General features: G+C 46.2%; 1 protein-coding gene across 1 annotated transcript; it reads left to right on the top strand.

The window, feature by feature from the left end:
- Positions 1-9,325: 9,325 nt before the first annotated feature.
- Positions 9,326-11,651, top strand: LOC123449990 (VAN3-binding protein-like). Its single transcript, XM_045127385.1, has 6 exons — positions 9,326-9,961; positions 10,181-10,562; positions 10,681-10,827; positions 10,919-10,968; positions 11,179-11,236; positions 11,335-11,651. The coding sequence occupies exons 1-6, from the start codon at positions 9,608-9,610 to the stop codon at positions 11,568-11,570; spliced, it is 1,227 nt and encodes a 408-aa protein (XP_044983320.1). The 5' UTR covers positions 9,326-9,607; the 3' UTR covers positions 11,571-11,651.
- The last annotated feature ends 3,015 nt before the right edge of the window (positions 11,652-14,666 follow it).

Consider the following 14,666-nt stretch of genomic DNA (forward strand, 5'->3'; position numbering starts at 1 on the left):
ACATACCTCCATAGTTTTTCCTCTAGATCGTGTTTCTGCGGAGCTCGGGCGGAGCCCTGCTGAGACAAGATCATCACCAACCTCCGGAGCGCCGTCACGCTGCCGGAGAACTCTTCTACCTCTCCGTCTCTCTTGCTGGATCAAGAAGGCCGAGATCATCGTCGAGCTGTACGTGTGCTGAACGCGGAGGTGCCGTCCGTTCGGTACTAGATCGTAGGACTGATCGCGGGATTGTTCGCGGGGCGGATCGAGGGACGTGAGGACGTTCCACTACATCAACCGCGTTCTCTAACGCTTCTGCTGTGCGATCTACAAGGGTACGTAGATCACTCATCCCCTCTCGTAGATGGACATCACCATGATAGGTCTTCGTGTGCGTAGGAAATTTTTTGTTTCCCATGCGACGTTCCCCAACATGGAGTGCCAGCGGTAGTACCGCTGGGCTCGGGCTGTAAGTGGGGGTAACGGTCTGATTCCTTCCCCCACTATATAAAGGGGGTCTTCTTCCCCCTTGGCTTTATCCATCCGTTGAGCTCTTGTTCTACCTCCATTGTTGACATTCTTAGAGCTTGCTTACTCTCAATCCCTCCAATGATTCTTGCTTGTTCTTGAGGGAGAAGAGAGAGGAGATCTAGATCCACATCTCCACCAATCACTTTCTCCTCTATGTGAGGGGAACCCCTTGGATCTTGATCTTGGAGTTCTTTGTGAGCTCCTTGTTCTTCCTCTCATATTTCTCCATAACTTTCGTTGTTGTGGAGGGATTTGAGTATGAGGGACTTGACCACTTCGTGTGTTCTTGCCATTGCATTAGTTGCATCGGTTTGAGTTCTCCATGGTGATACGTGGAAGTGAAGTTTGAGAAGCTTATTACCTTTGGTACTTAGTATCCTAGATATTGTTCTTCGCGGATGCTTTGGCATCCTAGAAGCTTGGTGGTGTCTCGGAGCTCAATCATTGTGGTGTGAAGCTCCGGGCAAGCGTTGGGGTCTCCAATTAGGTTGTGGAGATTGCCCCAAGCAATTTGTACGGGTACCGGTAACCACCCCCAAGGGTTGCCACGTGTACGGGTTCGATGACCGCCCCCAAGGTTTGCCATTTGTACGGGTTCGGTGACCGCCCTCAAGGGTTCCTTAGTGGAATCACGGCATCTTGCATTGTGCGAGGGTGTGAGGAGATTACGGTGGCCTTAGTGGCATCTTGGGGAGCATTGTGCCTCCACACCGCTCTAACGGAGATTAGCATCCGCAAGGGTGTGAACTTCGGGATACATCATCGTCTCCCCGTGCCTCGGTTATCTCTTACCCGAACCCTTTACTTATGAACTTTACTTTGTGATAGACATATTGTTTATTGTAATATATCTTGCTATCACTTAGTTGTTTATCTTGCTTAGCATAAGTTGTTGGTGCACATAGGTGAGCCTAGTTGTTTGTAGGTTTTGTGCTTGACATATTAAACGTTAGTTTTGTTCCGCATTTGTTCAAGCCTAAACCTTAATTATTTTAAAGCGCCTATTCACCCCCCTCTAGGCGACATCCACGTCCTTTCAATTGGTATCAGAGCTAGGTCTCTCTTTATTAGGTTTAACCACCTAGAGAGTAAGGATGTCGACTAGGGGTTTAGGATTCACTGACACTCTTAGTTTCGATGGCACAAATTTTGATGATTGGGTAATTCGCATGCTTAATCACTTTAGGGGCGTGGACCCAAATTTAGAGCGAATTGTAGATATGAGTTTTTCTCCTCCAAAGGATTCTCAAAGTATATCTTTAGAGGATGAGAAAAACTCTTATCTCAATGCTCAAGCTTCTAATGTGCTTTTTGATGCTTTGAGCAATGTAGTTATATTTCAACTCATGTCATTCCGGGATGCTCATGAGTTGTGGACAAAGCTTCAAGATAAATATGGTGTGTCCCAGATTTGCAGGGATGATTGTTCTCCCTCCACCTCCGGTCGTGTGGTCTTCTCAACTTCATCTACTTCACCTACATGTGGATTGCCACAAGGTAATGATATGGTGAGTAGTGGTGACCATTGCAATAATGAAAGTGGGTTTATTGTTAATGATCCTTCATCACTATATTATTGCAATGCTTCATCTTTGGGCGTTAACACTTCGAGCACTCTAAATGTTTCACATGTTTGTGTTGATAGTCCTTGCATATCATGTAAAAACTGCCTGTCTAAATCTCATGATGATATGCCTCCTATATCTTGTTGCCATGATAAAAATGTATATATTTCCTCGAGTTGTTGTGCTAACAATGTAGAGGAAATTCATCACTCCATGGAACAAGATGTGGCCTTGAATGATGCTTCAAGGGATCCTACATCATCATCTATTGTGACTCACTTTTGCCTTATGGCTAAGGCTTCAAAGGTATCTACTACTTTGAATTCCAATATATCTCATGATGATGATGTTGATGATAATGGGGATGACGATAATGATAAAGAGAGTGATAATATTGCATCCTTAAAAATTAAGGGTGAAATGATTTTTAAATCTTTTTATAAGAATAAACTTGCTCAATATACAATCACGAACTTCCCAACCTTTTGCTTTGCAACCTCAAACTTTCAAAACCGGGCAAAAGCTTGACATTATTTTGATCGGAATTGGCCATTGAACTGCCTAGTCACGGGCTCAATCAGCTTACCACGCGCGAAGAAGCTCATGCAAGTTGCAACCAGGCCTCTATCCCCCAAATCACTACAAGTCGCGGCAAACTGGTAGTGCAGAAAATCCTATTTTGCCCAGGTTTCGCACAGGGGAACGGACGCAAGGGACGCCTATGGCTAGCCCACTTCCAGCATTTCCCAGCCGTTTTTTTTCGTTTTTGGGAAATTTCTAAAAGATTCCTTGAACTGGTTTTTTTTTGGTTCTCTTTTTCTTTATTATTTTTTCGTTCTCTTTTTATTTATTCTTTTTCTTTATTTGAAAAAATGTTTCGGAATTTGACAAAATTTTCTGCAATTTTTATCAAATTATTTCGGATTTATTAAAATAATGTTTCGAAATTTTAAAAAAATTCCAGAATTTTAAAAAATGTTCCAAAATTTAGAAAAATAGAAAAACAATTATTATATTTTTTAAAACAAAAAAATAAGCTGGGCCGGCCCAGTTGGGGGCAAGCCGAAGATGGGCTGGCCCAATACAATACGGACGGTGCAGCACGGATGCGATCGCTACACCATGAGCCGGCCTAGTCTGGGTTCACTACATGCGTGAGGTGCCTATTTGACGCAAAATGCGTCAAATAGGAGCTCCCTGGTAGTGCTCCCCAGCGCTTTCAACCCGTCATCCTCCCCCCAACCCACCTTTGGCCCACCAGAATGCCATGCCCTCTTGCTCCATATCTGCAATCTTGCCTTCGCGATCCTATCACTGCAACTCTTCCGCCGACGGTGGTCCGGCTAGATGCTCTTCTATATCTTCGTATTGTTATTTGCAGCATTCGGCATGTTTTATCAATTTATGTTAAATTGTTAAGTATTATTCAAATTATCGATTTATTGCAAAAGAGCCATATTTTATACTCCATCCGTCCCAAAATAACTGTCTTAAGCTTATTACAATTTTGTATTAGAGCTAGTACAAAGTCAAGACAGTTATTTTGGGACGGAGGAAGTATGTTTTTGTGTTGGATATTTTGGGGTAGTTATAGGCATTAAAAAAATACTATTTTGCCTGACTTTACTTTTTTGACTTAGGATTTGATATAATCATGGTTCCATCGGCGACTTTGTACTTGGTGTTTCTTTCGTGCGTGTTTTTCATATATAGTCTTGCCTCGGCAGGATGTAATTCCCCCTTGGGCTTTTTTGGGTCCGCTTTTGCTCGTAAATTGGATCGTGGTCTCCGATCCAGTTTCTTAAGTTGTCTCTTAATTGAGATGAATAAACAGATGGGGATTGCTCCTCCGAGTGAAAAAAAAGGGAAAAAGACTATTTGTTGCTAATTGCCCTTCCTTGGACTCCACCACAGACTGAGGACACAGCTTCAGCTGCTACCTCTGCCCCTGACAAAAAAACAAACAATCAACCAAGGAGTCCTAAAATAAAACAGTGCACGTATGGGTTGGTGCCTCGGCAGACACGATGATTCATACTTTTGAGAGGAGATGGAAGATAAGATGCGGTTCAAAAGAGAGGCAGCTTTGGAGAAGGGGAAGGCGGAACAGGCACATCATCGATGAGCCGACATATGTAGCAGTACCTGGTAAGGGTAGGTGGTCACTCATTCCTTCACAGGAAAAGGAAAGCAAAGGAAGCAGGCGGCTGCAAAGCATATGCATGCGCCATGTACGATGCATAGCTTTAGGATGATGCCCCGTATGTCGTGTAGGACCGGATGTTAAAATAAACGACTTAAATTTAATATTAATAGTATTGTGAAAATTTTATATCAAACAGCCACAAGGGCATGGATGCTGGTGGATTTTTTCACTGTTTTGATCCTTAAAGCGTAAGTTCATCACGTAACGAACTCGGTTCGAAAGTATTTCACGTTTTGACCCTTTTGGAAACGCCACATTCCGTGGCGTTGCAACCCTGTTATGAAACGCCAGTCTACTGGGCGTCGCGGGCCTCGTGTGCAACGCCAGTCTACTGGACGTTGCGGCCCTTCCCAGAAACGCCAAGGTGGCTGGCGTTGCAGGCCTCATGTGAAACGCCAGGAGCTATGGCGTTTCTTGCCTTTATATTCTGCCACCCCGAGCCCCTCGTTCACCAACCACCATTTCTCCTCTCCTCTTGTTCTTGTTAGCCCGAAAAAGCTCTCCCTCCTCCTCACCATCCCCCTCTTCGATCTCCCTCCTCCCTCAACCTTTTAGTAGGTTCTTTGGGGCAAATCGAAGAGGCCGGTAAGCTCCTCCAATCCCTCCAATTAGTTTTTGCAATGATTTTGTATTTGTGTAGATTTCTTTTGCACTAGGTGTTCTATCTATGTTGCATTGTATTGGTTGGTTTCTTATTATTGAGTAGATTTAGTGTTAAGTTTTGGTTAGGGTTATGCCTAGTTTGGTTGGACAAGGGTTAGGGTTAGTGTTAGGTTTTGTGTTATGCCTAATTTGGATGGACAAGGTTTAGGGTTAGGGTTTGTGTTAATGCCTAATTTGGATGCAAATGTTTAGTTGTTTTGTTAGTTGTTTTGTTATACTTAGAATTGGTAATTTTGTCCCCTTTTTTAGATGGACAAGATTGTGAATATTCATTATGTTGACAAAGAGGCATTCATGAATGTTGCTATTGTTGACAAATATGAGGAAGTGTTGACATTTCTTGATAGTCCTACTTATGAAGAGGTTGTGGCAGAAACTCGGATAAGATTGAAGTGGGTTGATCCAAGTGACCAAGTAGAATTATTAGGAAGATATGATGTTGGGTCGGCACACAAGTGTCGAATGAAGACAATGCCTATCAAGTCTAATTTGCATTGGGTTGCATACAAGGAGGCTGTTGCATCCTCGATAGACAAGTCACTCGAAGTGTTTGCTAGTACGGTGGTCAATGCTCCTCTTCATGTTGACTTGAACCAACCCATAGTAGATGATTTGAGCCCGTATAATGTTGTGGCACCTATTGTTGAGCATAAAGTAGAAGTGCAAGTGAATGAGTATCCCCAATATGAGTTTGGAGGAAGTGCACCGATCAAAGATGATGGTCATGAGTCCGACGAAGAGTATGAGAGGCAACACAACATTGTTGGTGACGTAGAGGCTCAAGTAAAGCATGATGACATGGATCCTGACATTGTTTATCAGCGTGCTTGTGTGGACGAGTCGGATGATGAAGGCCCGGAGAATGAGTTGGATGAGGATGGCTTCACTGAGAAAGAAGCAGAGTGGTATAAAAAAATCACCGGGAGGGATCACAAAGTTCCCTTGTTTTGTGATGTTAGCCTTGCAGATAAGGCTTTAGTCGACGGTGGCATGAGCAAGACAATTGAGGCTAGAATGTTCCCAAGTAGCACACCCAACGCTATCTCAACGGCTTACCTAAAGAAAGGTTTGATGTTCGAGGACATTCTAGAATTGAAGATGTGGTTGTGTGAGTATGCCGTCAAGCACTATAGGCCTTCCAGAGTTGCTTACTCGGACTGTCACAAGCGATACACCGTGAAATGTGAGGTAGAAAAATGCAAATGGAAAGTCAAATCAAGACTCATGAAAGATGGTATGTGGAAGATAAGTAGTTGCATTGCAACTCACCAATGCACACCGCCGACAGATGAAGCACCAGAGACATACCGTCAGTTAACCTCGGAATTCATCGGTTATAAATACCAGAAACATATAGCTGAGGATCCAACCATTAAAGTGAAGTTGTTGATGAGTTGGGTTTTCGAGAGATTTGGAAGGACGTACCACTCAGTCATGGAGAGGACCATAGTCAAGATGCGCTCCAACTGTCTCCCTAATTGAATTGTTGAATGCAGCATCAGCAGCCTCACTCGGCAGTAAGTCCAAGCAATCGGAACGAGTCCAGGCAGCCTTATGGATAACTCTGTACTCTGTACGCATCCACTCCAAATGCCTTAAGTATGCCGCCTCGTCAGTGTCGGGTGTTTCATCATTTTCAACTCGATGTTGTCTCTGAGCATTCCACATGTCCACCCAAGTAATGTGGTGCTCCTCCCAATTGATTACAGTCTTATTGCTTTGCCGGTTTGTCCTACAAAGCATTAGAATACTACATCAGTTACATTTTTTCATGTTAGACATTGATCAACAGGAGAAACACGTGATACAAAAGACTTACTTATGTAGCTTCACACTTGTCTCGACGTAATCCGGCGGGGTGCGTTGTTGTACCCCGAACTGCTTAGAAACACGATGAGGAAAATGCCACTCCACCGCATAAAAGCATATCATCGGGCACCGCACACGCCAAAGATGCTGGTCACGAAGGCACATGTTGCTCAGAGGATACTGCCTAAGTACCGTGTACGGCCTCCAATTAACCTACATAACAACAAGTCACTCAACCATCCATGAAAAAAAATCAGCAAATTTGATAAAGCATTTACCTGTTCGTAAGTTAGCATGTCAAGCTCGCTTATGTATGCCTTATACCGCCCCATAGCCGCGATACTCGTCCATTGGACATTAGCCCATGTGTGTGCGATAGTGGGGTATCGCTCCTCGTCCCCGTCAAACGGGTACTTCCAGGGTTCTTCCGGAGCAAGGCTGAAGTTCCGGCCAACAGGGATACGCTCCCACATCCAAACCTGTAGGACCCAGACGAAACCTCCAAGACAGGACGTCGGCTTACTCCTCATGCATGCTCCATCCAACTACAGATTTAATAAAATGAAAATGCATCATATCCCATTGAATAAAATAAAAATGCATGATATTAAGCCATACCTGACGGTACAAGAAGGCTAGTGCCGCCGAACCCCAACTCCACTTCACATCCCAGTCACGAAGCGGATCCAAGAACATCCATGAGGCTGTGTCCCCAGTGCCATCAGGAAACACCACTTGGGTCAAAAGATTTCAGAGATAAGCTCTCACGAACCTCTCCACAACAAGCGGACTAGCATCCCTTGGGCATCTGTGAAAATGTCTCTGTATCCAAGAAAACAACACACCAGATGGCCTAGGATCCTTCCTAGTTTCATCAGTCCATGGCTCGGGTTCAACACCAACCAATGCTGCAACCCGTTGTCGCCACCCGGCCGCCCTAACCTTCCCTGTAAGAGCCCTGCCCTCGATAGGAAGCCCGGAGATCATAGCAATATCCTCCAAGGTTATGCTCATCTCACCAAGAGGAAGGTGAAAAGAGTGCGTCTCCGGCCTCCATCGATCCGTAAGTGCTGTTAGGGTAGTGGCGTTCAACCATGGTGGTGTGCCTTTAAAGTTGAGCACAAATTGAAAAAGATTCATTCTTCTAAAATATGGCTAGTAACGAGGGTCATATACAAGAGCTTCATTGGGGTTGTGCCCCCTCAAACGAAGTAGTGGAGGAACCTAAACAAACAAAGGCACAATTTGTTAATTGACTCAACTTGTCAAAATATACAAATCATGGAGTATATAAAAATAATCATCAACAAAATCATAATTACCTCTCCTCTTTCAACTAGCACCGCACGATGCTTCTGCTCATAGTAGTCATCAAGACCCGGATATTGATCGGGCCGAAACATCCTACATAATAAGAAGAAAATTATTACCGGCCTCTTCGAGTAATATGAACTAAACCTAGGCATAAACCTAATGCGGATAATATGAACAAAAGCTAGGTTATACATATAGCCACCAAAAACTACACCTAGATACCTATTAACAATCACAAAACTACACCTATTAACAATCACAAAATAAATTTTACTTTAAAACATACGTACACCTAGTGCAAAAGAAATCTACACAAATACAAAATCATTGCAAAAACGAATTGGAGGGATTGGAGGAGCTTACCGGCCTCTTCGATTTGCCCCAAAGAACCAACAAAACGGTTGGGGGAGGAGGGAGATCAAAGGGGGGGGGGATCTGGAGGAGGAGGGAGAGCTTTTTCGTGGAAGAGGAGGAAGAAAGAAGTGGAGGTGGACGAAGGGGCCGCGGGACAGTTACTTATGAGGCCTGCAACACCAGTCACCTTGGCGTTTCTGGGAAGGGCCGCAACGTCCAGTAGACTTGCGTTGCACCCGAGGCCCGCAACGTCCAGTAGACTGGCGTTTCATAACAGGGCTGCAACGCCACGGACTGTGGCGTTTCCAAAAGGGTCAAAACGTGAAATACTTTCGAACCGAGTTCGTTACGTGATGAACTTACGACTTAAGAATCAAAACAGTGAAAAAATCCGATGCCGGTGAGGCGGATCCAGTTGATTCGTAGCAGCCGCCAAGGCGTTTGGCTTTCTTGTGACCCCCAGCCCAGAGGAAGTGAGAATTGTCGCTCATCCAGTGAGAAGAAAAAATGGTTTGTCTTTTGAAATCAAATGGTAATAAGACCAACCAACCAATTGAGCTCCGTGCAGCGCGCGGCCAAATGCGAGGAGGAAGAGGACCGCCTACCTCTCCTAACCTCCGTCTTCATCATGGCTGCTGCATCTTGGTTCTCCTAACACAAAAAGTATTGCTGCAAACGACAACCTAGTCAGTCAGTCAGTCTTATCATCACTCTAACCTGATTCTCCTCCTCCTCCTAACACAACAAGATATGCATTCACTAACGACGTTGACCGGAGTACAGGACGACAGGCACGTCCAGACACAAGAGCCTTGCATCCCCATCCCCTTCCCCTTCCATCATCTTGGGACCCATGGCAATGGCAATGGCAATGGCAATAGCATGCATGCATGTCTCCTCCCTGATGCATGACGGATTAACAACGAGCAGGGTAGGGTAGGGTAGGGAGACAAGGCAGAAAAGATTACCTGGGACTTGTCCCCCTCCTGTCCTGGCCCTTCCTTGCCTTCCTTCATGCGCATGCATGCATGCCACCATCACCATGGGCTTAGTTACGATACACCTAGCCGCTCCTCTCATCACCTTGCTTGACCTTCACCCACTCAGTGCTCTGCTGCTCCTTCCATATAAGTATAACCATGCCTAGCTAGCCTGCTGCCGGTACCCAACAAGGACGACCATCATGTCCATGGACATGGACAGAGTTTGCAAGAGACGAGCGGGCACGGCTCCCGCTCTCCTCCTCGCCCTTCATGGCATCCGTGTGGATGAGCAGATGCCTGCGTCATCCACGCCGGCCGCCGTGCCTCCGCCGCAGACACCCATGGAGCCCATGGAGCACCTGTCCAGGTCCTGGAGCGTGTCTGCCGAGGAGATATCCAAGGCCCTGCTGCTCAAGGGCAGCAACAAGAGGAGCTTCTTCTTCGCCCCCGTCGACACTCTTATTCCGGCCGCTATGCCGGAGACAAAAACCTCCTCCTACGAGCTCGTCGCCGCCCCCGCTGCTTCGGTTCAGCATATCCAGCACCATCAACATGTATGTAAACAATCGATCCGCGCCGTCTCTTGCTTTGCTTTGCTTTTTTTTCTCCCTCGGCTGCTTGCTCTCAGTCTCACTTGGTTATCTGCAACATGTACGTATGTATGTATGTATGTGTCAGTTAAATTGGACACAACATACTGACATGCAAAAGAGGAAGCAACCATTTCTCATCTGCTTGTCGTCGGTACTTACCCATCCATCTCTGCTCTGCAGCCGGATGCAACAGGCAGAAGCTCCATCAGCTGCCACCGCCACTCCAACTCGGTCACAAGGTGGTACTTCCAGCACAAGGAGACCGCCAAGCACGGCAGGAAAGAGAAGGCGCGCGCCGACCTGGCCCAGGCGCACGCCATGGTCTCCGTGGCCCAGGTGTCCGCCGCGGTTGCCGCCCTTTCTGCGGCCACCAGCTGTGACAACCAGGACTCCAAGATAGCCGCAGCCATGGCTTCTGCCACCAAGCTGCTGGCTTCGCACTGCGCTGAGGCAGCCCAGCTTGCAGGGGCTGGCCATGAGCAGGTGTCCTCTGCTGTCCGGTCTGCGGTCGGCATCACCGGTCCGGGTGATCTGATGACGCTCACAGCCGCCGCAGCGACAGGTGAGAAATCCATTACTGTCATCAATCACACTGAACTCACTATGCTTTTTTTATCATCATTGGTATAGAAAGATAACTGAATTGAATTGTGTGCCCCCTGATGATATTGTGTGCAAAGCTTTGAGAGGAGCTGCGACGCTGAAGAAGAGGGTCCAGCGCGAGGCGAGAAGCAATGCCAGTGTCATTCCTTATGAGAAGGCCCCTTTGTCATGGAGTCCTGATATCTGGTGCAAGGAAGGCAAGCTGCTAAAACGCACAAGAAAAGGTGAGAGCTAATGATCTATCAGGAACATTTAATCAAAATTGGAAGAAAATGATCTAGAGAGCTCACATGCAAACTTTTGTTCCTTAATCAGGGCATTTACACAAGAGACGGGTTTCAATCTACATCAACAAGAGGTCACAGGTAGGCCAATTCCCCTCCAGAGCTTCACTTGTAAAATAGGACACAAAAAGGTTTGCGTTTAAATAACTCGTCTCATTCTGGTGAATAGATTTTCCGACTAGGATAACCCCCTTCTCATTATTTTCTTAACGGGAATATCAAGGTTCTGATGAATAGGTGTACATTATACACAGTTGAATATCAGTTAACAGCAAGTCTGGATAATTACAGGTCATATTGAAGCTGAAGAGCAAACACATTGGAGGTGTGCTGTCAAAAAACAATAAAAGTAGGTTTAGCTGTTTCATATCTCAGCAGTTAATCTTAATACCTGATTTGATGCTTCCTGAATCTGAATACTAACCTTATGCTTCAAAATACTTACAGGTGTAGTTTATGGGGTATACAGTGAGCTCCCAGAGTGGACTGAGCCAGGGAAAGGTTTACCAGAGACAAGCTGCTTTGGCTTGAGTACAGCACAAGGCCTGATTGAGTTCAAGTGTGAGAGCAGCACCAGTAAACAGAGCTGGGTTCATGGTGTGCAAAATCTGCTCCAGCAGGTTGATGTAGCCGATCAAGTAGGGCACAGGCTAGAAACATTAAAACTCAACTGGTGCAGTTAGGGTTAGTACATGAATCAAAATTTTGCAGGACAGAGAGTGTACTCCCTCCGCTTCTAAATATAAGTCCTTTTAGATGTTTCACTAAAAGACTACATACGGATGTATATGGACATACTTTAAAGTGTAGATTCACTCATTTTGCTTCGTATGTAGTCTTATAGTGAAATATCTAAAAAAAACTTATATTTAGGAACGGAGGGAGTATGAAGAGTTGAAGACACGTGTATATATTGCGCTATCAGTGTACGCAATAAATGTCCAAGTATGCTCTTGGCGGGTGGTACGTAATATTGCTTCATTATTCTCATAACTTCAACCCGGGTTAAGATATGTTAGGAAAGCAACTTGTATTCCCATGAGGCCATAGGCCGATATATATACATGTACAGGTGATGGACTATATGCAGGAAAACCCCTTATATATTGGGATAAATAAAAAGGGTACATGACTTGTATTATAACTCTAACACCCTCCCTCAAACTCATGGTGGATGAACAACACTGAGTTTGGAGAGATAAAAGCCATGTTGTGCTCTAGTCTGAGCCTTCGTCAGGAAATCCGCTAACTGTAACTCGGAAGGCACATACTGAAGAGCAACAACCTGATCCTGCACAGCAGCGCGCACATAGAAAGCATCAACACCAATATGCTTGGTGAGCTCATGCTTCACAGGATCGCGCGCAATGCTAATAGCACCTGTACTGTCAGATAAGAGCAGAGTCGGTGTAGTGACAGAAACACCAAAATCCTGAAGTAACCACCGTAACCAAGTCACCTCTGCCGTCAAAAGAGCCATCGCTCGCAACTCAGCCTCTGCACTCGAACGGGAAACTGCAATCTGTTTCTTCGTCTTCCAGGCAATGAGAGAACCACCAAGAAAAACACAGTAAGCAGAAAGTGAACGGCGATCTGAAGGATCACTAGCCCACGTAGCATCCGAATAGGCCTGAAGCTGTAATGAACTGGAGCGAGGAAAGAATAAACGATGAGAGATTGTGCCCCGAAGATATCGGAGAACACGGAGGAGATGACTATAGTGAACCGATGTGGGAGTAGAGACAAACTGACTCAGAATATGAACCGGATAAGAAATATCCGGACGAGTGACAGCTAGATAAACAAGACTGCCAACAAGATGACGAAGACCACAGAGGCAAAACGCTCAAACCAGGCTCGGGGGGCTTGCTTAAGGCCATAGAGAGAGCGACGAAGACGGCATACCATGCCATCAGGAACAGAATACCCAGGTGGAGGCTGCATGTACACCTCCTCACGCAGCTCACCATTAAGAAAAGCATTCTTAACATCAAGCTGAGAGATAGACCAGTGGCGTGTAGAGGCCACGGCAAGAAGTGTACGAACAGTGGTCATATGAGCCACAGGAGCAAAAGTCTCGTCATAATCACGACCATGCTCCTGCTGAAAACCACGAGCCACAAGACGAGCTTTGTGACGCTCAAGAGAACCATCGGAGCGAGTCTTTACCTTGTAGACCCACTTACAAGTGATGGGACGGACTCCAGGAGGAAGGGAAACAAGATCCCACGTACCTGTGCGTTCAAGAGCAGCAATCTCCTCAGCCATCGCAAACTGCCATTCAGGTTGAACAACAGCCTGATGATAAGTAGTCGGCTCAAGAACAGCAGCTCCAGCGGTGGAAAATCCTAAGCGATCAATAGGCGGACGAGGACGAGAACGCAAGCCATAAGTAGGCTGAGACGAGGAGGACGGCACATCCAGAGAGGCATCCACAGAACGTGAACGACGAGTGTAACACTGAGTAAAAGATGGAACAATGGAAGGAGGAATCGCTAAAGTAGAATCGGAGAGTGGCGACGAAGAAGTCACCGGAGATGAAGGTGTAGAATCCGGTGACATGCTAGACGAGGAGACCGTGGAAGATGGTGGCGACAAATCGACTGGAGGTGGAGAAGCAGAGGGAGCGGAATGAGTAGGCAAAGGCTCGACGAGTGTGATAGGCGTGTCAGGAAAAGTGAGAAAAGAGATATCCTCCACTGAAAAAGTCGAGGAAGATGGGCGTGGGTAGAAGGGACGAGACTCATCAAAAGTCACATCCCGAGAGATACGTATCCAACGACCGATAGGATCCCAACAACGATAGCCCTTATGCTCATCACTATAGCCTAAGAAGACACACTCAACAGACTGAGCGGTCAGTTTGGTGCGTTCGCGGGGGGCAAGAAGAACATAGCAAACACAACCAAACAAGTGAAGCGTCGAATAATCGGGAGACCGATCAAAAAGACGCTCGAAGGGAACACCACCCTGTAGAGCAGCGGAAGGCTGGAAATTGATGAGATAGGTGGAGGTGGAGACAGCCTCAGCCCAAAAATGAGGCGGGAGAGAGGCAGCAATCATCAATGCACGAGCCGTCTCAAGAAGATGACGATGCTTGCGCTCAGCCACGCCATTCTGAGCATGAGCACCAGGACAAGAGAATTGAGAGAGAGTCCCTTGCTCAGCAAGAACACCACGCAACATCTTAGAGATATACTCGCCAGCGAAGTCAGCACGAAACACACGAATGGGAGAAGAGAACTGAGTATGAACCATGGCAGCAAAACGCTTATAAATGGACAACACCTCACTACGAGAAGTCATGAAATAAAGCCATGTGTAACGAGAGAAGTCATCGATGAAAATAATATAGTATTTATGACCCCCTTTCGAAGCGAAGGGAGCCGGACCCCATACATCGGAATTGACTAAATCAAAAGGACGCTTAGACACTGACTCACTATGTGGATATGGTAACTGAATCTGCTTGCCAAGACGACAACCCTGACACTCTAAGGAGGCATCTCCTGAGACAGACCCCAGAAGACCTCGACGAACTAACGACAACAAACGAGAACCACACAGATGACCAAGTCGATGATGCCACTGCTGGAAAGAACCAGTAGCCGAGGCGACCAAAGCGGAAGAACTGGCGATAGAATGGCCAGCGGAAGGAACATGAAGCCAGTCCAACTCCCAAAGACCCTCAGAATCACGGCGGCGAGGACCAGCCCCAACCAGAGTGTGCATGCGACGGTCCTGGACAGAACAAGAGTCAAGATCAAGGATGACACGAC

The sequence above is a fragment of the Hordeum vulgare genome, chromosome 4H (assembly GCF_904849725.1).
Source record: "Hordeum vulgare subsp. vulgare chromosome 4H, MorexV3_pseudomolecules_assembly, whole genome shotgun sequence".
Taxonomy (NCBI): Eukaryota; Viridiplantae; Streptophyta; class Magnoliopsida; order Poales; family Poaceae; genus Hordeum; species Hordeum vulgare.

What these genes read in the sequence shown, in the direction of transcription:
- LOC123449990 (XM_045127385.1), top strand. Translation starts at nt 9,608, where the DNA reads ATGTCCATGGACATGGACAGAGTTTGCAAGAGACGAGCGGGCACGGCT. An exon ending in ATATCCAGCACCATCAACAT is followed by an intron (nt 9,962 to 10,180) that starts GTATGTAAACAA and finishes TCTGCTCTGCAG; the next exon opens with CCGGATGCAACAGGCAGAAG. An exon ending in ACATCAACAAGAGGTCACAG is followed by an intron (nt 10,969 to 11,178) that starts GTAGGCCAATTC and finishes GGATAATTACAG; the next exon opens with GTCATATTGAAGCTGAAGAG.